This window comes from Mizuhopecten yessoensis, unplaced genomic scaffold (genome assembly GCF_002113885.1).
Source record: "Mizuhopecten yessoensis strain PY_sf001 unplaced genomic scaffold, ASM211388v2 scaffold9503, whole genome shotgun sequence".
NCBI classification, from domain to species: Eukaryota; Metazoa; Mollusca; class Bivalvia; order Pectinida; family Pectinidae; genus Mizuhopecten; species Mizuhopecten yessoensis.
Window position 1 is genome coordinate 332,669 of NW_018408080.1, and position 23,815 is coordinate 356,483.

Here is a 23,815-nt window from a genome sequence, read left to right on the forward strand (position 1 = left end):
TCCCTCCGTTTCAATTATAATACATACTGTAAATCATGAATTTTCGTTGGACAATAACTTTCGTTTATTTCATGGATAACAAAAATCCGCGAAATTAAATCCCAACGAAAAAATAAATTTGGTATGATATAGATATGGGGGAAAATCAGAAATCAGCAAAATATAATGTCCTTGAAACAGGCTAGTATATGAAAACCACGAAATTTTAACCCCGCGAAAATAAATGATTTTATAGTATGTTGGATGACTTCGGATACGTTTTCTTCACTCATTCTGATAAGGAATACCCTAGTACCTGTGGGTGTCCGAATCTGATGATGGAATGACGTAACGTTTCAAATAAAAAAAATCTTCAAATTCAGAATGTCTACATTTAATTACGAATTGACACATAAGACAAACTAAAATATAGCAATGGACTCTCTGCTCTTGCCATTCAGGGTCTGTATTCATGAACCTGTTTTCACGCTCAAGCATCAATTCTGTACTCCAAACCACTTTCTTGAACATTGTAACTTGATAAAAATCACATGACACAGTCAAAAAGTCCAGTATTTAAAATGAAAACGGTAAATTCGGCTTTAAGTCTCTCCAAAATCTTTCTACGTCGCTGAAAAATGTAAACTTTACCTATTTTGTCGCCGGAAGTAGGAACTTGACTTGAGCACAGAAGCTTCACTTGAGAACGGCTTAATGAATACGAGCCCAGATGTTTCCCCGAAAAAAGTAGCCTTTCTGAGTTATTTTAGAGAGATTAGCTGATTCATATTCTTATGTTCCTGTGTATAACTAATATTATTGGTAATTCGTACTAAACGTGTTTTGAACATGCCTTTGTCTATATATAGTATATCCTTGTTGTCCTATTAAAAAGAAACATTTTTCTAAGTACCAGTGTTTTAAATACGATTATAGATTTTACGTTTGTTAGTATGTGATCTGCTCTATTTTAAACTTCCCGTATTCTGTACTTTAGTCCTGTTGACAGAGAAAAGTGGGTTTAGTTTATAGTTTTGTCTGATAAAGGTGGTTAATAACTTGTATGCTGAACCTATTTTCCGGACTTTGAACAAAACCCTTAATTGCGATTACAGAGGCTTAGCGCGTGATCGTACAATGTGCAAGAACAACGCGGCTCGTATGTTTCTGAAGCTTAATATATGATTTGTCATTCAAGGCCGAACAGTTTAGTAACTCTGGTTAGCTTGATAAAATCACCTTTTTGAAAATTATTTTATAGATAGTTAAAGATGTGTACTAAACATTCGAGGTTTGAATACGTAAAACTGATTTGGACGAATGGACATTGTATTTGTTTTGATAAGATTTGTATAATCATACTTTGATCTGTTAAAATATTTACACTAATAAGATAACTTAACTTTTGGTCAATTAGCAATAAACATGATAACCTGATCCCAAACCATCGTCATCAATACAACTATATATCTGAGTCTGTTTATCAGTGGGCGAGGGTTGTAAGCAATTTCAGGTTTGTATCGGATGAGCACAGCTTCCCTTGGGTCAAAGGTCAGTGTGACTGTTGAGGTCAGAGTTCAGAGTCGGTACAAGTGAGTCAAATCAATAGATTGTCATTTCCCATACGACTACACGAAAAGAAGGAGCGTTTTTATTGAGAAGGTAAGGATGAATATAGCTATTTTGATTTTAACATTAGTTTTGTTTATTTAGCATAAGGACATGTACAATGAAATGGAATTTCAATTTCACAATATTATGAATATTCATGACGTATCATAATATAATCGTTATTCATGTTTATTTTAAATAGTGCTAAGATTGATTGAGAGTAAAATCAGTTCAGTTTAAACAAGATGATTTAATAAAAAAAAATATTCATCATTTTAATGAAATCTGTATAATTTAATTAAGACGTAAACCACGCAGATGACCTTGGGTGAACTTAGTATGAATGTTGTCACCAGGGTTTGGCTGATAAAAGCCTGGTTAGTTTAACAGCCCAAAGTTGACGTCTTCAAGTTCGAGTTCAAATCTTTCAATTTGAAAAAAACTACTTTTGATACATACCATTTAAATGAGCGTGCATGTTTAACATGTATTCAACTCTTTCTCTTAAATACAATTTTGTAAATTCGTGACTACCACACGTTAAGCTGTCCAATATTTGAAGAACTAGATTCAGTTCTAAATGACTGATATTTCTGTAAATTTCTGAACTTTGTCAGTCGGGAAGGGAACCGTCGGCACTTTCCGTAAACGGGAAACGGAAAATGCCGACGGTTCCCGATTTAACTTATTGCGATACTTTTTCTCTAGAACTTGACATTGCAAAAGAAACAACGACCAGTCTTATTTTCTTGTTTGTGTCCCAATAAATACTGGCGAAATAATAGAATTAATGGTTGCCTGACTATCAATCGTGACAATGGATACACATTGTTGTTGCTTCTTTATATTCGGAATAATGTACATCAGTTGGGTATGAATTATAAAGACTAGTTTTCAATTCCTGTTTGTGTTCAAAACAAACTAATTCTTCATGCTTCTTTATTTATTTATTTTTTGAAATTTAGACCGCTCCTTTTCAATATTCCTGAATCCGTCCCTGAACAACAACAAGAACAGGACTTTCAATAGACCCTTGAGAGTATGTTTAAGACTCCCTAAATGAGCTTTGAATCACATGTTTTGACTCCCCCCAACTTCTAGGGAAATGCTTTTTGACTTCTAAACTTGATTAATATTAAAGGTCAAATGAAAACATGGTTGAGAATACCGAAGTGTCAACAAAATCTTAATTTTAACTTAAAATCATTTAAACAAGGGCAAAATATGAACTAAGAAATGTCACGCGGTGAACATTGAAAAAAGTAAAAGGGAATTACGCTAGATGTTTCGAAAAGTTAAACCGTCTTTTGCTTTTCGACAACATCTGCCATTAACACTGGAAAAGAAATCAGAATTTCCGTAACCTAATCGTTTCTTTCACTATGTGGGTAAGGGTCATGATTTCTCCCGCCACTTTGGTATTTTCTTACTTCTTGTAACAAAAAATATGTATATAAAATTATAATATTTTCAAGGTCACGCTCAGTCTTATACTATCTTTGTCTTTTTAACGGACACCCATGTGAATCTTTCCTTTGTCTAGATATTGTTATTAATTAATATATCTAATTTATTTAACAGAAACAAGATGGTGAACATGAAGCTGATACTGTTGGTGTCCCTGGTTGTGGTTTTCGCCGAGGCTGTCCCTGTACGGGAGCACACCCTCGTTGTAAGTGTTACGCTTAGTACAGATAATTATAAAAATAAATTAAGGACCCCTGTAACGCTGTCAAGAACTCATACTCGATACTTTACGCTCGCATTCTCAATACTCCAGGGGTTTCGCTCACTTTCGCTCTCCGCAACCCTGGAGTCAAGCTCGACACTCCAGGGGTTACGCTCACTTTCGCTCTCTGCACCCCTGACACCATTTTCGACACACAAGCGGTTACGCTCACTTACTGCACCTGCATCTCTGGAATATGTCATTGTAATTTGTGTTCATATCATGCAAAATTGAAGGCTCAGTGTGCAGCGCATTATGGACGAGACGGTACGACAAGTTTGATCCTTTTAGGTTCCTCAAAGGAATCTGTCGGTTGCGTAACGGTAAAATTGGCCGGCTTTGAAGTCGGGTGTCGCTCCTCTCTTACCTTTAAAGGACATGTATCAGCCGTGTGATTGGTCAGGGTTTTGTTTACATGAGTGCCTTCATTTTGCGATGACACATTCCAGGGGTGCAGGGAGCTAAAGTTAGTGTGACCCCTGGAGTATCGCATCCTCGATATCCAGGGGTTAAGCTTAGCGAAAGTGGGCGTAACCCTTGTATATCGAGGCTGCCTGTACCAATGCCAAGATGTGAAACATTATACATTGTATGTGCATTACAACTGTTTCTTTTCCGGCATGACTACAGCTTTGATAAATCGTAAGGATTCGAACCCTGGACCTCAGTTTATTACACTGTTGCTGTTACCAAATGAGCTACCTGGTAAATAAAATAAAAAAAGGAACGAAATATTGACTGATTTAACTGGCTAAATGAGTAGTGTCCTTGATACTTAGATTGACGAATTGATGCACATTTTGATAAAAAGAAGGACCATCGATCGATCAATCATTATGTGAATTAATCATTGTCGTTCAGGTGAATGATTTACCAGTTCATGGATGGACGAGGCGAGCAATGAGCAGAATAATAAATCAGTAAATACATCTATATATGAATAACTCATATTACGTAAACAATATTTCAATTGGTGTACTTTTGTTTTGCGATGCTAAACGCGTTATGAGTAGAAATATATTAAGTCACAAGAAGGGAAGTAACTCGTGTGCCTTATATGTAAGATCACCACAGCTTGTGTTTTACTATATAGAGAGGATCTGGCATAAGTTTCCCTAATAATAGATTTACGATACAAGTTTTGAATTTTTCATGTTTGCGAGCAAATATGAAAAATCCAAAACAAGTATCATCAATCTAATATGGAGGGAAACGAATGACAAATTATTTTTATCATATAATACAAAGTAAACTGTATAAGTGTGATCTGAAACGAATATTTTGCACTTGGCCGCCTCTGAAACGATGACAATTGCGTCTGCTACACAATGACGTAACGTCACATTGAGTGTTCCTATTCGATTGTGACGTCATTTCCAGAGTGATATTACACGCGTTACATAAACATAATTTATGTGATGACTTTATGACACTGCATAACACGGTATTCATATGATAAATACCTATATTAATACATACACGAGATAAACGTGCTTTCATTTCAAATTTATAAAACGAGTATAGATAACGAGAATTTTCGTGACTCATTTTCTTTTACAGTTTATGATGGTATTCAATCCAGTTCCGTTTACACATATCCCATGATGCACTGTAGCTCATCTTGGAGAATATAGCTGTATGCTAGTATTATCCTTATTTTTTTTTATATATCCAAGACTTGTTTGTACGGCTGCTATATATGTTCTTGATACAGCTTGTTTTAACAAAGCCTTATTTCACTATGGTAACATATTCCGTCGCGATACGAACGTCAATCGGAAAGTATTCGGGAATTTTCGTCATAATTCGAATTTGACGTCACGCCATGATTAGTCCCCGATCACTCTAACATGTTGTATGACAGAAATACCCGAACATTTTCGCCTGGAAAGCATTCACATGTAACACACTATTTCGTCGGTAGGATTATCTAAGGGGTGTACAACATTAATGTTAATATCATGTCTTCAAGCATCATTATAGTATCATCTAAAACGTTAAAGTAACAATCTTTTGTTATAACGTGACGTCACAATAAAACATCGATGTATGCTACCTACGCCAGGGATCCTTAACAGTTTCAAAGCAATATTGGAGGCATGTAGCTAGCTATTGGATTGGTCTCAAGTAAAAAAACCTGACCAATCGCTAGGCTGATACAAATCCTTTGAAGATTACAAAGGAGAGACGCCCGACTTCAAAGCTTATCAATTTTTACCGTTACGTGACCGCGAGATTCTTTTAATGTACATCAAACGATCGAACTAGTCTTCTTGTCTCAACACGGTGGCACACATTTAGCCTTCAATTTTGTTATGACATATTCCAGGGTTGCGGAGAGCGAAAGTGAGCGTAACCCCTGGATATCGAGGATGATCCTGGATAACCCATTGGTTACGCTCACTTAAACTCGCTGCACCCCTTGACTATGTCATTGCAACATTGAAGGCTAAATGTGTGCCACCGTGTTGAGACAAGAAGACTAGTTCGATCCTTTGTTGTACATCAAAAGAATCTCGCGGTCACGTAACAGTAAAACTTAAAATACTAGATAAGCTATGGGTCTACTGTAAAGTTCGAACACTGGATAAGCTATAGGCTTACCGTTAAGTTCGAACACTGGATAAGCTATGGGTCTACCGTTAATTTGGAACACTGGATAAGCTATGGGTCTACCGTTAAGTTCGAACACTGGAAAAGCTATGGGTCTACCGTTAAGTTCGCACACTGGATAAGCTATGGGTCTTCCGTTAAGTTCGAACGCTGGATAAGCTATGGGTCTTCCGTTAAGTTCGAACGCTGGATAAGCTATGGGTCTCCCGTTAAGTTCGAACACTGGAAAAGCTATGGGTCTACCGTTAAGTTAGAACACTAGATAAGCTATAGGCCTACCGTTAAGTTAGAACACTGGATAAGCTATATGGGTCACCGTTAAGTTAGAACACTAGATAAGTTATAGGCCTACCGTTAAGTTCGAACATTAGATAAGCTATGGGTCTAAGTTAATGTAGTGGAGATCAGTTCAAAATAACAAGGTATTTGCACATATAACCAATTCACGCCCGATTTTGTTTTTACAGAAGCGAGGAATTTTTGATAATATTTTGGAAAGTGCACGCAACCATCTCAATGATGCTGCCACTGCTGTACAGCAACATTTGCAAACGGCCAGAGAACACATACAACGCACTGGGGAGCAGCTGAGGACACACCACGAGAACGCCAGGGACCATCTGGACCGCATAGGGGACACGCTGGGGGATCACTTGGACACAGTGCGAGATCACTTACAGAACCTTGCCGAGTAAGTTACCTGATATAACTGATTTTCTATATATTCTAACTATTAAAGGTACGGAATGTTATGGTGATATAGTTCTGCTATCGACTTTCGACTTACGAGTTACGTATGTCGTTATAATTTTTAAAAGATGTCGACATAACCTGTGAATATGTTGCAATAACGTTTAAATTATGTCGACATATTTTTACATTTTCCGTGATTATCAAGTCGGTGGGAGAAATATGCCACCGAAGAAGATATTTACCCATACATGATCAAACTGTAACGCTCTGAAAATTCTTCTGAAACCTAAAGTAGATTTTCCTGACGAATATATTGGGGATTACAGTATTATTTCTATTAAAAGCTCGTATTTAAACATTGCACATATAACCATGATATTTCGTGTTGCCAGTGATTCTGGTTTTGACCTTGACCTTGGCAATAGCCCTGACACAGAGGAAGGATAGTCCGTACCTGCTGTTGACCTGTCGTAGGTGAGCCAAACTTCTACCTCCATGACTATACGTACTTCCTATTTTCTTTAATGAACCAGAAACGTTATGGCGGGAGCAATATTTGGTACAGAGAATGGGTTTCCTTCCGGGTCACCCGGTGTCATTTCCGGTATATTTTAAAGGGGTTCATGTGTTTTGTGTCTCCTTGGTTGTAGAACGTTTGTGTTGTATTTGTTTTCTATTTAACGGATCATATCAAAGTATTTAAGTCACATTTTATTGATCACATACAAGTTATGTCATATTTACTGATAACATACAAGTTATGTCATATTTACTGATTACATACAAGTTATGTCTTATTTACTGATTATATACAAGTTAAGTCTTATTTTACTGATAACATACAAGTTAAGTCTTATTTTACTGATAACATACAAGTTATGTCATATTTACTGATTACATACAAGTTATGTCATATTTACCTTTTACATACAAGTTATGTCTTATTTACTGATAACATACAAGTTATGTCATATTTACTGATGACATACAAGTTATGTCTTATTTATTGATTACACACATATTAAGTCTTATTTCACTGATCACATACAAGTTAAGTCTTATTATACCGATAACATACAAGTTAAGTCTTATTTTACAGATCACATACAAGTTAAGTTTTATTTTACTGATCACATACAAGTTATGTCATATTTACTGATTACATACAAGTTATGTCTTATTATACTGATTACATACAAGTTAAGTCTTATTATACCGATAACATACAATTTAAGTCTTATTATACCGATAACATACAAGTTTAGTCTTATTTTACAGATCACATACAAGTTAAATTTTATTTTACTGATCACATACAAGTTATGTCATATTTACTGATTACATACAAGTTCTGTCTTATTATACTGATTACATACAAGTTCTGTCTTATTATACTGATTACATACACGTTAAGTCTTATTATACTGATTACATACACGTTAAGTCTTATTATACTGATAACATACAAGTTATTTCATATTTACTGATTACATACAAGTTATGTCTTATTTTACTGATCACATACAAGTTATGTCTTATTTTACTGATCACATACAGGTTAAGTCTTATTTTACTGATAACATACAAGTTAAGTCTTATTATACCGATAACATACAAGTTAAGTCTTATTTTACAGATCACATACAAGTTAAGTTTTATTTTACTGATCATATACAAGTTATGTCATATTTACTGATTACATACAAATTAAGTCTTATTTTACTGATAACATAAAAGTTATGTCTTATTTTCTAATTACATACAAGTTAAGTCTTATTATACTGATTACATACACGTTAAGTCTTATTATACTGATTACATACAAGTTAAGTCTTATTTTACTGATCACACACATCATACACACTTTGATGGTCCACCATTGGTATGTATCACACTAGTTAACGTGAAGTTAAGTTTTATTTTACTGATCACATACAAGTTATGTCATATTTACTGATTACATACAAGTTATGTCTTATTTACTGATCACACACAAATTGAGTCTTATTTTACTGATAACATAAAAGTTATGTCTTATTTTCTAATTACATACAAGTTAAGTCTTATTATACTGATTACATACACGTTAAGTCTTATTATACTGATTACATACAAGTTAAGTCTTATTTTACTGATCACACACATCATACACACTTTCATGGTCCACCATTGGTATGTATCACACTAGTTAACGTGACGTTTATATAACAATTTATTAGCTACGTTTATTACAATGTATTTGTGTATGTCTTTTCAGATCACTGGTTCCGTAGACGATGCTACCTGTCGCGGTGTTTGTTACTGTCAGCATGACAATAAAATCATCAGAATATCATAATGAAGATTTATAATTATTAAATACATGTATTGTACTTGAAGTTATTTGAAAAGAAAACAAAAACAATTTTTTTTTATAAGAGAACGTGCACGTGATTAAAATTAAATTGAATTTAATAACGACTAACACCAACAATAAAGAAAACTCATTTCAATACTTTGTGACATTTGTTGTTAATTTCTAAGTATTAATATTGTGTATCAATAAATATAAGTATTTTCAGTGGCGCATGATTTTTGGTTATCATTGTACTTTTGTTATCATTGTACTTTTGTTATCATTGTACTTTGTTATCATTGTACTTGTGTTATCGTTGTTTTTTTGTTATCATGGTACTTTTGTTATCATTGCACTTTTGTGTTGGTGTCTCATCGGCTCCTGTTGTTGTCTTTTGCCTTTGTTTTGGTGCCTCCTTTGTTCCTGTTGTAGCCTGATGTTTGTGATGTCTCCTCAGTCGCTATTGTTGTGTCCTTGTGTTTCTGATGTCTCCTCTATCCTTGTTGTTAGGTCATGATGTTTGCGATATCTCCCAAGTCCTTGTTGTTGCACCCTGATGTTTGGGATATCTGTTCAGTTTTTGTTGTTGTAGACTGATGTTTGTGATGTCTCCTAAAATCTTGTTGTTGTGTCCTGATGTTTGTGATCTCTCCTTAAACCTTGTTGTTGTGACCTGATGTTTGCGATATCTGTTCAGTCCTTGTTGTTGTGTCCTGATGTTTGTGATGTCTCCTCAGTCCTTGTTGTTGTAGCCTGATGTTTGTGATGTCTCCTCAGTCCTTGTTGTTGTAGCCTGGTGTTTTTGATGTCCCCTCAGTCCTTGTTGTTGTAGTCAGGTGTCCGTGATGTCTCCTCACTCCTTGTTGTTGTAGCCTGATGTTTGTGATGTGTCCTCAGCCCTTATTGTTGTGTCGTGATGTTTGTGATGTCTCCTTAGTCCTTGTTGTTGTGACCTGATGTTTGTGATGTCTCCTCAGCCTTTGTTGTTGTGTCCTGGTGTTTGTGATGTCTCCTCAGTCCTTGTTGTTTTCTTCTGATGTTTGTGATGTCTCCTCTGTCCTTGTTGTTTTATCATGATGTTTGTGAAGTCTCCTCAGTCCTTGTTGTTGTGTCCAAATGTTTGTGAAGTCTCCTGAGTCCTTGTTGTTTTAGCTTGATGTGTGTGATATCTCCTCAGTCCTTGTTGTTGTGTCCTGATGTTTGTGATGTCTCCTCAGTCCTTGTTGTTTTAGCCTGATGTTTGTGATGTCTCCTCAGTCCTTGTTGGTCTCCTGAGTCCTTGTTGTTTTAGCTTGTTGTGTGTGATATCTCCTCAGTCCTTGTTGTTGTGTCCTGATGTTTGTGATGTCTCCTCAGTCCTTGTTGGTCTCCTGAGTCCTTGTTGTTTTAGCTTGTTGTGTGTGATATCTCCTCAGTCCTTGTTGATGTGTCCTGATGTTTGTGATGTTTCCTCAGTCCTTGTTGTTGTGACCTGATGTTTGTGAATTTTCCCCAGTCCTTGTTGTTGTGGCCTGATGTTTGTAATGTCTCCTTAGTCCTTGTTGATGTTACCTGATGTTTGTAATGTCTCCTCAGTACTGGTTGTTGTGTCCTGATGTTTGTGATGTCTCCTCAGTCCTTGTTGTTTTAGCCTGATGTTTGTGATGTCTCCTCAGTCCTTGTTGTTGTAGCCTGATGTTTGTAATGTCTCCTTAGTCCTTGTTGTTGTGACCTGATGTTTGTGAATTTTCCCCAGTCCTTGTTGTTGTAGCCTGATGTTTGTAATGTCTCCTTAGTCCTTTTGGTAGCCTGATGTTTGTGATGTTTCCTCAGCCCTTGTAGTTGTGTCCTGATGTTTGTAATGTCTCCTTAGTCCTTGTTGTTGTGACCTGATGTTTGTGATGTCTCCTCAGTCCTTGTTGTTGTGATCTGATGTTTGTGATGTTTCCTCAGCCCTTGTAGTTGTGTCCTGATGTTTGTAATGTCTCCTTAGTCCTTGTTGTTGTAGCCTGATGTTTGTGATGTTTCCTCAGCCCTTGTTGTTGTGACCTGATGTTTGTGATGTCTCCTTAGTCCTTGTTGTTGTGACCTGATGTTTGTGAATTTTCCTCAGTCCTTGTTGTTGTAGCCTGATGTTGGTGATGTCCCCTCAGTTGATGTTTCCTCAGCCCTTGTTGTTGTGACCTGATGTTTGTGATGTCTCCTCAGTGCTTGTTGTTGTGGCCTGATGTTTGTGATGTCTCCTTAGTCCTTGTTGTTGTAGCCTGATGTTTGTGATGTTTCCTCAGCCTTTGTTGTTGTGACCTGATGTTTGTGATGTCTCCTCAGTCCTCTTGTTGTTGTGACCTGATGTTTGTGATGTCTCCTTGTTGTTGTAGCCTGATGTTTGTGATGTCTCCTCAGTCCTTGTTGTTGTGATCTGATGTTTATGATGTTTCCTCAGCCCTTGTAGTTGTGTCCTGATGTTTGTCATGTCTCCTTAGTCCTTGTTGTTGTAGCCTGATGTTTGTGATGTTTCCTCAGCCCTTGTTGTTGTGTCCTGATGTTTGTAATGTCTCCTCAGTCCTTGTTGTTGTGTCCTGATGTTGTTTGTGATGTCTCCTCAGTCCTTGTTGTTGTAGGTTGTTGTGACCTGATGTTTGTGATGTCTCCTCAGCCCTTGTTGTTGTGACCTGATGTTTGTGATGTTTCCTCAGTCCTTGTTGTTGTGGCCTGATGTTTGTGATGTTTCCTCAGCCCTTGTAGTTGTGTCCTTATGTTTGTAATGTCTCCTTAGTCCTTGTTGTTGTAGCCTGATGTTTGTGATGTCTCCTCAGTCCTTGTTGTTGTGATCTGATGTTTGTGATGTTTCTTCAGCTCTTGTAGTTGTGTCCTGATGTTTGTAATGTCTACTTAGTCCTTGTTGTTGTAGCCTGATGTTTGTGATGTTTCCTCAGCCTTTGTTGTTGTGACCTGATGTTTGTGATGTCTCCTTGTTGTTGTAGCCTGATGTTTGTGATGTCTCCTCAGTCCTTGTTGTTGTAGCCTGGTGTTTGTGATGTTTCCTCATTTCTTGTTGTTGTGACCTGATGTTTGTGAATTTTCCTCAGTCCTTGTTGTTGTAGCCTGATATTTGTAATGTCTCCTTAGTCCTTGTTGATGTGACCTGATGTTTGTAATGTCTCTTCAGTACTTGTTGTTGTGTCCTGATGTTTGTGATGTCTCCTCAGTCCTTGTTGTTGTGATCTGATGTTTATGATGTTTCCTCAGCCCTTGTAGTTGTGTCCTGATGTTTGTAATGTCTCCTTAGTCCTTGTTAATGTAGCTTGATGTGTGTGATGTCTCCTCAGTCCTTGTTGTTGTGACCTGATGTTTGTGAATTTTCCTCAGTCCTTGTTGTAGTCCTTGTTAATGTAGCTTGATGCGTGTGATGTCTCCTCAGTCCTCGTTGTTGTGACCTGATGTTTGTGATGTTTCCTCAGTCCTTGTTGTTGTATCCTGATGTTTGTGATGTTTCCTCAGTCCTTGTTGTTTTCTCCTGATGTTTGTGATGTCTCCTCAGTCCTTGATGTGTGTCCAGATGTTTGTGAAGTCTCCTGAGTCCTCGTTGTTGTGACCTGATGTTTGTGATGTGTCCTCAGTCCTTGTTGTTGTAGCCTGGTGTTTCTGATGTTTCCTCAGTACTTGTTGTTGTAGCCTGATGTTTGTGATGTTTCCTTAGTCCTTGTTGTTGTGACCTGATGTTTGTGATGTCTCGTCAGTACTTGTTGTTGTAGCCTGATGTTGGTGATGTTTCCTTAGTCCTTGTTGTTGTGTCCTGATGTTTGTGATGCCCCCTCAGTCCTTGTTGTAGCCCTTGTTGTTGTGACCTGTTGTTTGTGATGTTTCCTCAGTCGTTGTTGTTGTAGCCTGGTGTTTGTAATGTCTCCTTAGTCCTTGTTGTTGTGACCTGATGTTTGTAAATTTTCCTCAGTCCTTGTTGTTGTAGCCTGATGTTGGTGATGTCCCCTCAGTCCTTGTTGTTGTGACCTGATGTTTGTGATGTTTCCTCAGGCTTTGTTGTTGTAGCCGGGTGTTTGTGATGTCCCCTCAGTCCTTGTTGTTGTAGCCTGGTGTTTGTGATGTCCCCTCAGTCCTTGTTGTTGTAGCTTGGTGTTTGTGATGTCTCCTCAGTCCTTGTTGTTGTGACCTGGTGTTTGTGATGTCCCCTTAGTCCCTGTTGTTGTAGCCTGATGTTTGTGATGTCTCCTCAGTCCCTGTTGTTGTAGCCTGATGTTTGTGATGTCCCCTCAGTCTTTGTTGTTGTGACCCGAATTTTGTGATGTTTTCTCATTCCTTGTTGTTGTGACCTGATGTTTGTGATGTCTCCTCAGTCCTTGTTGTTGTGTCCTGATGTTTGTGATGTTTCCTCATTTCTTGTTGTTGTGACCTGATGTTTGTGATGTCTCCTCAGTCCTTGTCTCCTCAGTCCTTGTTGTTGTAGCTTGGTGTTTGTGATGTCTCCTCAGTCCTTGTTGTTGTAGCTTGGTGTTTGTGATGTCTCCTCAGTCCTTGTCTCCTCAGTCCTTGTTGTTGTAGCTTGGTGTTTGTGATGTCTCCTCAGTCCTTGTTGTTGTGTCCTGATGTTTGTGATGTCTCCTTAGTCCTTGTTGCTGTGACCTGATGATTGTGATGTCTCCTCAGCCCTTGTTGTTGTGTCCTGGTGTTTGTGATGTCTCCTCAGTCCTTGTTGTTTTCTCCTGATGTTTGTGATGTCTCCTCTGTCCTTGTTGTTTTATCATGATGTTTGTGAAGTCTCCTCAGTCTTTGTTGTTGTGTCCAAATGTTTGTGAAGTCTCCTGAGTCCTTGTTGTTTTAGCTTAATGTGTGTGATGTCTCCTCAGTCCTTGTTGTTGTGTCCTGATGTTTGTGATGTCTCCTCAGCCCTTGTTGGTGTGACCTGATGTTTGTGATGTCTCCTTAGTCCTTGTTGTTGTAGCCTGATGTTTGTGATGTCTCCTCAGTCCTTGTTGTTGTGACCTGATGTTTGCGATGTCTCCTCAGTCCTTGTTGTTGTAGCCTGATGTTTGTGATGTCTCCTTAGTCCTTGTTGTTGTGACCTGATGTTTGTGATGTCTCCTTAGTCCTTGTTGATGTGACCTGATGTTTGTAATGTCTCCTTAGTCCTTGTTGTTGTGACCTGATGTTTGTGATGTTTCCTCAGTCCTTGTTGTTGTAGCCTGATGTTTGTAATGTCTCCCTAGTCCTTGTTGATGTGACCTGATGTTTGTAATGTCTCCTCAGTCCTTGTTGTTGTAGCCTGATGTTTGTAATGTCTCCTTAGTCCTTGTTGATGTGACCTGATGTTTGTAATGTCTCCTTAGTCCTTGTTGTTGTAGCTTGATGTGTGTGATGTCTCCTCAGTCCTTGTTGTTGTGTCCTGATGTTTGATTTCTTGTTGTTGTGACCTGATGTTTGTGATGTTCCGTCAGTCCTTGTTGTTGTAGCCTTATGTTTGTAATGTCTCCTTAGTCCTTGTTGTTGTAGCTTGATGTTTGTGCTGTCTCCTCAGGCCTTGTTGTTGTGTCCTGATGTTTGTGATATCTTCTCCACCCTTGTTGTTGTGACCTGATGTTTGTGATGTTTCCTCAGTCCTTGTTGTTGTGACCTGATGTTTGTGATGTCCCGTCAGTCCTTGTTGTTGTAGCCTGATGTTTATGATGTCTCCTCAGTCCTTGTTGTTGTGACCTGATGTTTGTGATATCTTCTCCGCCCTTGTTGTTGTGACCTGATGTTTGTGATGTTTCCTCAGTCCTTGTTGTTGTGACCTGATGTTTGCGATGTCTCCTCAGTCCTTGTTGTTGTAGCCTGATGTTTGTAATGTCTCCTTAGTCCTTGTTGTCGTGACCTGATGTTTGTAAATTTTCCTCAGTCCTTGTTGTTGTAGCCTGATGTTTGTAATGTCTCCTTAGTCCTTGTTGATGTGACCTGATGTTTGTAATGTCTCCTCAGTGCTTGTTGTTGTGTCCTGATGTTTGTGATGTCTCCTCAGTCCTTGTTGTTGTGACCTGATGTTTGTGATGTTTCCTCAGCCCGTGTAGTTGTGTCCAGATGTTTGTAATGTCTCCTTAGTCCTTGTTGATGTGACCTGATGTTTGTAATGTCCCCTCAGTACTTGTTGTTGTGTCCTGATGTTTGTGATGTCCCCTCAGTCCTTGTTGTTGTTGCCTGATGTTTGTAATGTCTCCTTAGTCCTTGTTGATGTGACCTGATGTTTGTAATGTCTCCTCAGTACTTGTTGTTGTGTCTTGATGTTTGTGATGTCCCTTCAGTCCTTGTTGTTGTAGCCTGGTGTTTGTGATGTCTCCTCAGTCCTTGTTGTTGTGACCTGGTGTTTGTGATGTCCCCTCAGTCCCTGTTGTTGTGACCTGATGTTTGTGATGTTTTCTTAGTCCTTGTTGTTGTGACCTGATGTTTGTGATGTCTCCTCAGACCTTGTTGTTGTGTCCTGGTGTTTGTGATGTCTCCTCAGTACTTCTTGTTGTGTCCTGATGTTTGTGATGTCTCCTCAGTCCTTGTTGTTGTAGCCTGGTGTTTGTGATGTCCCCTCAGTCCTTGTTGTTGTAGCCAGGTGTCCGTGATGTCTCCTCACTCCTTGTTGTTGTGACCTGATGTTTGTGATGTATCCTCAGTCCTTGTTGTTGTGTTCTGATGTTTGTGATATCTCCTTAGTCCTTGTTGTTGTGACCTGATGTTTGTGATGTCTCCTCAGACCTTGTTGTTGTGTCCTGGTGTTTGTGATGTCTCCTCAGTACTTCTTGTTGTGTCCTGATGTTTGTGATGTCTCCTCAGTCCTTGTTGTTGTAGCCTGGTGTTTGTGATGTCTCCTCAGTCCTTGTTGTTGTGTCCTGATGTTTTTGATGTCTCCTTAGTACTTGTTGTTTTTTCCTGATGTTTGTGATGTTTTGGTATATTATTAGTTATCTTTTATGTTAGTGATTTTACTTCATGTTCTATCCATTGTTGATTGTAACAAACATTCAGAACATAATGAAAGAACAGAACATGTTTGGTTCTGTTTGTAAAACATCAATGTGAAAGAAAAAAATACCTTTGTATAAAATCTGGATTTTCTCTCACCGACCTCTGTAGGCATATAACATAAACACACAGATATAGTTAAAATTGATTTATAAACCATTCTGAGGAATGCTAATTAATATATACTTGTGTTTGTAACACGTCAGCATTTAAAACGAGAAATTAACCTTTACATGAGATCTAAAACAAATCTCTCATTGATCTCTGTAGCCATGTAACACGCTTATAAATAAGACAATGATCTACTAATATAAACCATTTTATGGAATGTAAATTGAGACTAAAACGAGATGGAGTTCAGTCGTAAATCCCGGTTGTTGAGACTGATATATGTCCTAGCTAGTTACATTATATAGGTTTGTATGTCACAGATACAGACAGGAAAAAACCCCGTAGAATTTTAATCAATTTCCCTACCTAATTTAAAGCTTACTCATGAGCATATTAAGCATAAATTGAGAAAATATGGGTTACCATGGAGGTCTAGGTTTTGGATGGGTATGTCTGGGGTTGTCATGATTCTTTACACTCACTTAAAGCTTGCTATACACTTTAATACATTTGAAATAGTTTTAAACAACAAACTGATTTGTTAATATTTCAAACACCTCACTATTTTACTGGTCACGCTTTTGACGTGCATCAAAACACTAATTTACGTTCAGCATGTGTATTGCTTTCTTATATAGTCGGCCATGTAAGATGGAGTTTTCCTATAATGGAAAGCCATGTATGATACATGTACATCTTTCTCCCACACTTCATGACGGTATTACCGTTTTCTGCTAGGGAAGCGATACATCTTTATTACATACCTGTTGCATCTTGTTATAGTATTACAAGCAATTTTCTTACCATGAAATACAACGTTCTGTATTGCACATGTGCAATACGGAATGTTGCATTTACCTACTAGCCGAACGTACTTTTTATGGGAATCCCCTTGCCATGGCGAACTGTAAAGTTCCCGGTATTTGCACAAAAATATCAAAGCTTATAAAATCTTTGTATCGATCTCTACCAAATACGGAAGGTATGTGATTAAAGCATGACCACACACTTGTGTTTTTCTAACAAATCAGAAAGCACTAATTTATTATCAGTTAATAATTATCCGCGCACTCGTGAATATATTCGTCCGCGCAATAAACTCGTGCTTTCTGATTCGTTAGAAAAACACAAGTGTGTGGTCTTGCATATGTCTTCACCTACCTTGGGAAAAGGTAACTTACGCACGCTATTACTCTGAAAACGTCACCATCGCATCATCACATTATGCAGAATGACCAGGGTAACGTCATCTTGTAAAACCTCAACCTCCAAAACCTAACCCTCTGGTTGATATTTATCTGTTTACTTCACACAAGAGGTTATATATTCTATTTTTCTTTCATAGGCATGACGTCATATGTGCAATACGGAATGTTGTATTTACCTACTAGCCGGAACTACATTTTTATGGGAATCCCCTTGTCATGGCGAACTGTAAAGTTCCCAGTATTTGCAAAAAATATCAAAGCTTATACAATCTTTGTATCGATCTCTATCAAATACGGAAGGTATGTGATAAAAGCCAGACCACACACTTGTGTTTTTCTAACGAATCAGAAAGCACGCGTTTATTGCGCGGACGAATATATTCACGAATGCGCGGAGCGCACGAGTTAGAAGAACACAAGTGTTTGGTCTTGCATATGTCTTTACCTACCTAGGGAAAAGGTAACTTACGCACGCTATCACTCTGAAAACGTCACCATCGCGTCATCACATTATGCAGAGTAACCAGGGTAACGTCATCTTGTAAAACCTCATTTTTCAAAACCTAACCCGCTGGTTGATATTTATCTGTTTACTTCACACAAGGGGTTATAGATTCTATTTATTTTTCATAGTCTCGGTATATGTCCATAATTCTGCACCCTTGAAACTTCTATCCTACATGCATGCAATATGGTCATATTGTCACCAGGAAAGTGATTTGAAATAATATCATCTGTCAAAAACGAAGACGTGGGAAGGTTAACAATTTATTTAACAATTGCTGTTTTGGAAACAACCTTTATGCTTATTCTAATATTCCGATTATAGATAAGCAGTTTTACTAAACAAACACCTGCTATTAGGTGATCTCTCTTCATCATATCAATTGAAGACGTAAGCCGTGTTTCATATATACACATACGTACTGGGCCGCCGGGAAAGTATTCACTATTCGTCCTTTATAGCTCTATTTACCTCTTTTTACTGAACTTTACTGAAATCTCTTCCACATGTATTGTTTTCCACTCCATTGAAAAGTGTCACGTTCTGTGGTCACCTTATGAGATAATAACTACAGTTTGCGGGATCAATGATTATTGACTGAATGTCAGTGTGGACGTATTAATTAAATAAATGTTGGTAAATAATAATATGAAATAAACATTATAATACTGTTTGTTAAGGGAACATACTTTTTCTTTTTTAATTTATTAACCACACAACACTGATTTTAAAACAAAGGACAATTTATTAATTACCACCACACCAAACATTTGACATTGCGCAATGCATACTGAAATCACTACATAAAGTTTTCAGGAGATTTAAAACTGGTCGACAATTTGGCGCGATTATTTCTACTCCTCACACAGTGACACGACACGGCCACTCTCTGATGGACTAAGGCGTATTGATACTCTCCATCGATGCACGTGCTTTGTCTCTTGAGGACCGGAAGGAAGCGGTACACTGGCTCGCATGCGTACTGATGTCTGCGCCTACTCCGCAGTCCCGATATTTGACAATTCTCACATCGACAGCGCGCGTGCACAATGGCAGACGGGATTCTCGTTGGGTCCACTTCTTTCACGAGATAAGAGGGGCACGTTGATGGATCTTCCGAATCGTCTTGGTCAGTTGGGGCTGGACAACTGGTATCACCCTGCAGTAATAGCCTGTGTAATAATGAATATACAGTCTAATAATACAATACAAGTGGTATATAATGCAGTTGTTTTGTTTTCATGTGCCGTATGCAGTATTATTTTGTGAGATGATTATGCAAATACAACATTACGGTAAGAATTTCTTAGCAAGTTAAAGGTATCATATATATAACAATCTCAAAGTCATAATTCAGCAAAGCTTGGACTGATAATTTTTCCAGCGAGAAAGCATAGCTACCACTAACAGAAATCAGGGCCCGTTTTCATGAAACCATTCTCATTCATGCTCAAGCATGAATTCTGTGCTCAAGACAATATTTGAAAAAAGGATTTGGCTTTAAGTCTGTCCATAATATTTCCAAATCGTTAACAAAATGTGATTTTTTTGTATTTACTTATTAAGGAATAAGATATTGTGCATAAGGAATGGTTTTAAAAATATGGACACAGAACTGATTTATTGGCTCCTATTTTTTGTTGCTGTATTCTAGAAATGATTCGAAATATACAAAACATGGATTAGATTCTTTTTACCTTTAATACTACTGTTGAGTCTTAATGGACGAAATGGTCATTTAGTGAAGAATTTCTTTTCTTATATGGCCCATTTACATCTGCAAACAGTGTATTTTTAATCCAGACTGCAGATTCGGAACGAAATTCACCAGTTCGGTATGAAAAATACGCTTGCATGACAAAGGAAATCGTCGTTTTCGAAAGTTCGCAAAATAAGTTTTTGTTAAAAAGAGACTTGGCATTTATTAGCATGCAAATATTCATCAATAATGGGTCTTTCACTTAAACAGGATTTAAGTAATAAATAACGTCCAAATACGAATTCCTAATCGAAGCAAGAGCTTGGGGACACCGAAAGAAAGGAACCATAACGGAAAAACACGGTAGCGTACAAGCGTTTGTCTGGACCACATGACTACTAGACCAAATGAGAAGATTTAAAATATCCTTTTGGCTCATGTAAAATAACTTCAAATAAAAACCAAACAAGGAAGGAGCACGTCCATCTGACCAATCGACAGTCTTCCTCGTAACAAATATTACTGGGTGTGGATGTTTATAGAGCAATTCATGGCTTTGTCAGATATTTAAAATTGAAACCTTAATGATGTAGATCATCAGGGTTATCAAATAAAATTATCGGTGTCTGTGATATAAGAGACACATGGGTGACGCCTAAACAATTATAACATCTGCAATCACGTGAAAAGCTTCGACACCTGATTGGCTTTTAATGTTATTCCGGAAGTGACGTAGGACACACAGCTACCCAATTGTGTTCTTGACAAAATGAATGAACGCATGCCAAACATCCTCGCATAGAAATTGAGCTTTTTTTTTTTTTTTATAGAATTGATGTATGACATTTAGATTCCCTATCGTGTTTTTAATGTTAAGATAAATGATATATCTTTATTAGGTGTGTACTTACGTGTAAATATCGCTCGTATCCATATCCGCCGTTTCATATGATAGCCAGAGATTACTTCATTGTAGAAGGGTTCGGGTAAGGTTGTTCATTTGGCTAACACCCGGGTTACGGCACCATGTGGCTCTGGCCAACTGGCCATTTAGCAGGATCAATATCGCCTGGAAGGAAGCATACGTTTGATTTTATATATAAAGTTTCACGTATATTGTAATAGTGTTTGATTTATACATGGGATTTTAAACTCTTGAAGAACATATCTGTTTTGTTCTTATAAAAGTGAATCACGATGTTATTTATTCAATATTAAAATACTTTGAATTCATCAATTATCTTAAATCAAATAACCGCAAAAATAAAACATTGTTCATTTCAATTCCTTTTACATTTTAGTTTACTTACAAAAAGTGTATGAAGTCACGAATCAAAAACACAAATTGAATTTTCTTTTCAATTTGTTAGAAAGTGATTGGAAAGTAAATTCCAAGTGTAGAATATAAGATCACATAATACACAGAAATGAAAACAAATGATAAAGTTATAAAGCTAATTCAAAAACCTGCGAATAGCTAGCCAGTAAATGCCTAATAACAAAAATAATTAATTCACGTAAATGAAGTGGTTATAGTATATATTATTAACATAAATGTCTAACATTCGTTTGTATCTACAAACGTTCAAACATTAATGCAATGCGCCGCAAACGTATATGTCGCTATCAAGTCTAAATGAATATTTTTACAACCAGATTCCTTTTCTTAAAAACTTTTCTATCCAATAACAATGCAAATAGCCGACTACTAACTTTATAAATGTACAGAAATGTTGCTAAGTTATATGCTATTATAATATATTTCATACGTTCCTCTGTACAAAATGGATTTTTTTTTTCTAAAATGAAGAAACTTTACAGCTAATAAACCACCGGACATGATGTATACACACACTTTGAGCACATGACTTGTTCTGTCATTGCTGGTGATAAACAATTTAGATTGTGTAGCATTTACAGGCCTCCACCATCAAAACAGAATGATTTCCGAAATACACTGTTTTTTGATGAATGGTCTACCTTTTTAGACCACCAAGTTGTTGTACCACAAGAGATTATTATCACGGGTGATCTAAATTTCCACTTAGTCGATCTATCTAATGTTGATGCTCGCCAGTTCTCTGGTCAACTAGATTCCAGGGGTCTGATTCAGCATGTGAAAGAAGCTACACACACCCATGGCCACACACTGGATGTGGTCATAACGAGAGAAGATAACTCAGTCATTCATTGAGCTACAGTTTTTGTATTTCAGTCATTTATCCATGTCTAAGTGATGCAAAGGGGAACCAATCTGGTGATCATCTTGCTGTCCACACAACACTGAATTGTAGTAAGCCAGCTCGTGCAAGGAAAGAAGTGAGCCTCCGGAAATTTCACGAAATTTCAATACCAGATTTCAAAAATGACATTCAGTCTTGTTCCGCCCTTTAATCTACTGAAGGCAAGGTTGATGATCTTGTTGAAGCATACACATTTGGTATAGAAGCCCTTATAGAGAAACACGCACATCTGCAAACTAATGTGATAACTGTGAGACCAAATGCCCCGTGATATAATGAAAATCTCCGCGTGGAAAAAAAGAAACGTAGACAAGCAGAGAGACAGTGGCGACGGACCAAATTAACCGTTCACCAACTGATTTATAGAGAGCAATGTCGGCTAGTTGGTTCACTGCTCTTTCAGTCAAAGAAGACTTATTATTCGGAAAAAATCGAAGGATGTGGCACGGATAAAAGACAACTTTTTAGATTCACCAAAAACGTAATGGGATAGAAAGGTGAAATTATTCTACCAAGCTGTAATTCTGAAAAAGACTTAGCAAGCAAGTTCAATGATTACTTTCTGAATAAAATCAGCTCAATCAGAAAAAATATTACCGAAGTGAACAACTCTGCTGACATGTATATCTCTGTCATGTCTGCTGACATTGCATTTGATGGGGAACCATTGGCAAAGCTCTCACCAACAACCCAGGACGAGTTGCGCAACATTATCATGACCTCGCAATCGAAGTCCTGTGAGCTTGATCCACTGCCTACAGACTTATTAAAGCAATGTCTTGAAGCACTTCTTCCTTTGATTACCGCAATCATGAATAAATCATTGGTTGAGTCAAAGGTTCCATTATGTTTCAAGAAGGCACATGTCAGACCATTGTTAAAAAAGCCTGGAATGGACAAGGAGGAGTTGAAAAACTACCGACCAGTTTCAAATCTGTCTTTTCTGTCTAAGATCTTGGTGAAGATTGTGTCCCGGCGTTTAGAGGTTCATCTCCATGCAAACAGTCTCAATGACAACGGCCTACCGCATGGGACACTCTACTGAGACGGCCCCCCCCTACGTGTACATAGTGATATAGCTTCTGCATTGGATAACAAGTGCAGAGCGGTGCTTGTCATGCTGGACTTGTCAGCTGCATTTGACGTCATCGACCATGGCATACTTTATAAACGTCTGGAATACTCTTATGGAGTGACTGATACCGCACTATGCTGGATACAGTCATACCTGAGTGAACGACGACAGTGTGTTGCCATCGGATCTGCCACCTCACATGACAAAGTACTAGATTTCGGGGTTCCTCAAGGGTCGGTGTTAGGACCACGAAAATATTGTATGTACTCCAAACCGATTGGAGAGATTTGTCGTCGCCATAGCCTTCGCTATCATTGCTATGCTGATGACACACAAATTTACATGGTCATAAAACCACAGGACAGTTGGAATACAGTCTCAGAAAGTCTGGAAGCTTGTCTGACAGATATCAGTATCTGGATGAACGCCAACATGCTTAAACTTAATCAGGAAAAGACGGAACTAATCGTCTTTTCCCCAAAGTGTCAGCAAACAATGGCTCTCCAGCTCAAGGTTGGTGCCAGAACTATTGAGACTGTTCCAGCTGTTAAAAACCTAGGGGTATACTTTGACAGTTCTCTGAACATGGAGAAACAAGTGAACGCTATTGCCAAATCCTGTTACTACCAGATCAGGAACATCGGCTGTATTCGGCAGTTTCTAACTGCAGATGCATGCAAGATTTTGGTGCATTCACTTGTTACCTCTCGGTTGGATTATGGTAACGCCCTGCTCTGTGGTATATCTGACAAACTAACTAGTCGTCTGCAGAGGGTTCAGAACACTGCAGCACGGCTAGTTACTCGTACTCGAAAGAGAGAGCACATCACACCTGCGCTTTATTCGTTGCACTGGTTACCTGTACGATACAGGTCGCAGTACAAAATTCTGGTATACACATACAAGGCACTGAATGGAACAGCTCCTCAGTACCTACAGGAACTTGTTACCCTGTATCAGCCGTCAAGATCACTGCGGTCGGAGTCAGAATCTTTGTTGTGTGTCCCAAAATCTCGTACTGTGACCTACGGAAACA

At 37.9% G+C, this 23,815-nt stretch overlaps 2 protein-coding genes across 2 annotated transcripts; one reads left to right on the plus strand and one right to left on the minus strand.

Annotated features, from left to right (window-relative positions):
- Positions 1–1,532: 1,532 nt before the first annotated feature.
- Positions 1,533–9,117, plus strand: LOC110458240. The gene is made up of 5 exons (XM_021509852.1): positions 1,533–1,641; positions 3,172–3,262; positions 6,400–6,623; positions 7,018–7,099; positions 8,883–9,117. Exons 2-4 carry the CDS (start codon positions 3,179–3,181, stop codon positions 7,070–7,072), a joined length of 363 nt encoding a protein of 120 aa, XP_021365527.1. The 5' UTR covers positions 1,533–1,641; positions 3,172–3,178; the 3' UTR covers positions 7,073–7,099; positions 8,883–9,117.
- A 9,444-nt stretch (positions 9,118–18,561) lies between these two features.
- Positions 18,562–20,425, minus strand: LOC110458233 (interleukin 17-like protein). The gene is made up of 2 exons (XM_021509846.1): positions 20,373–20,425; positions 18,562–18,934 (listed from the first exon to the last, which is right to left on the minus strand). The coding sequence occupies exons 1-2, from the start codon at positions 20,393–20,395 to the stop codon at positions 18,562–18,564; spliced, it is 396 nt and encodes a 131-aa protein (XP_021365521.1). The 5' UTR covers positions 20,396–20,425.
- Between the last annotated feature and the right edge of the window lie 3,390 nt (positions 20,426–23,815).

Coding starts and splice junctions, on each gene's coding strand:
- LOC110458240 (XM_021509852.1), top strand. CDS start 3,179: ATGGTGAACATGAAGCTGATACTGTTGGTGTCCCTGGTTGTGGTTTTC. Junction 3,263..6,399: donor TACGGGAGCACACCCTCGTT/GTAAGTGTTACG, acceptor TTGTTTTTACAG/AAGCGAGGAATTTTTGATAA. Junction 6,624..7,017: donor CACTTACAGAACCTTGCCGA/GTAAGTTACCTG, acceptor TCGTGTTGCCAG/TGATTCTGGTTTTGACCTTG.
- LOC110458233 (XM_021509846.1), bottom strand. CDS start 20,395: ATGGATACGAGCGATATTTACAC. Junction 18,935..20,372: donor GATACGAGCGATATTTACAC/GTAAGTACACAC, acceptor ATTATTACACAG/GCTATTACTGCAGGGTGATA.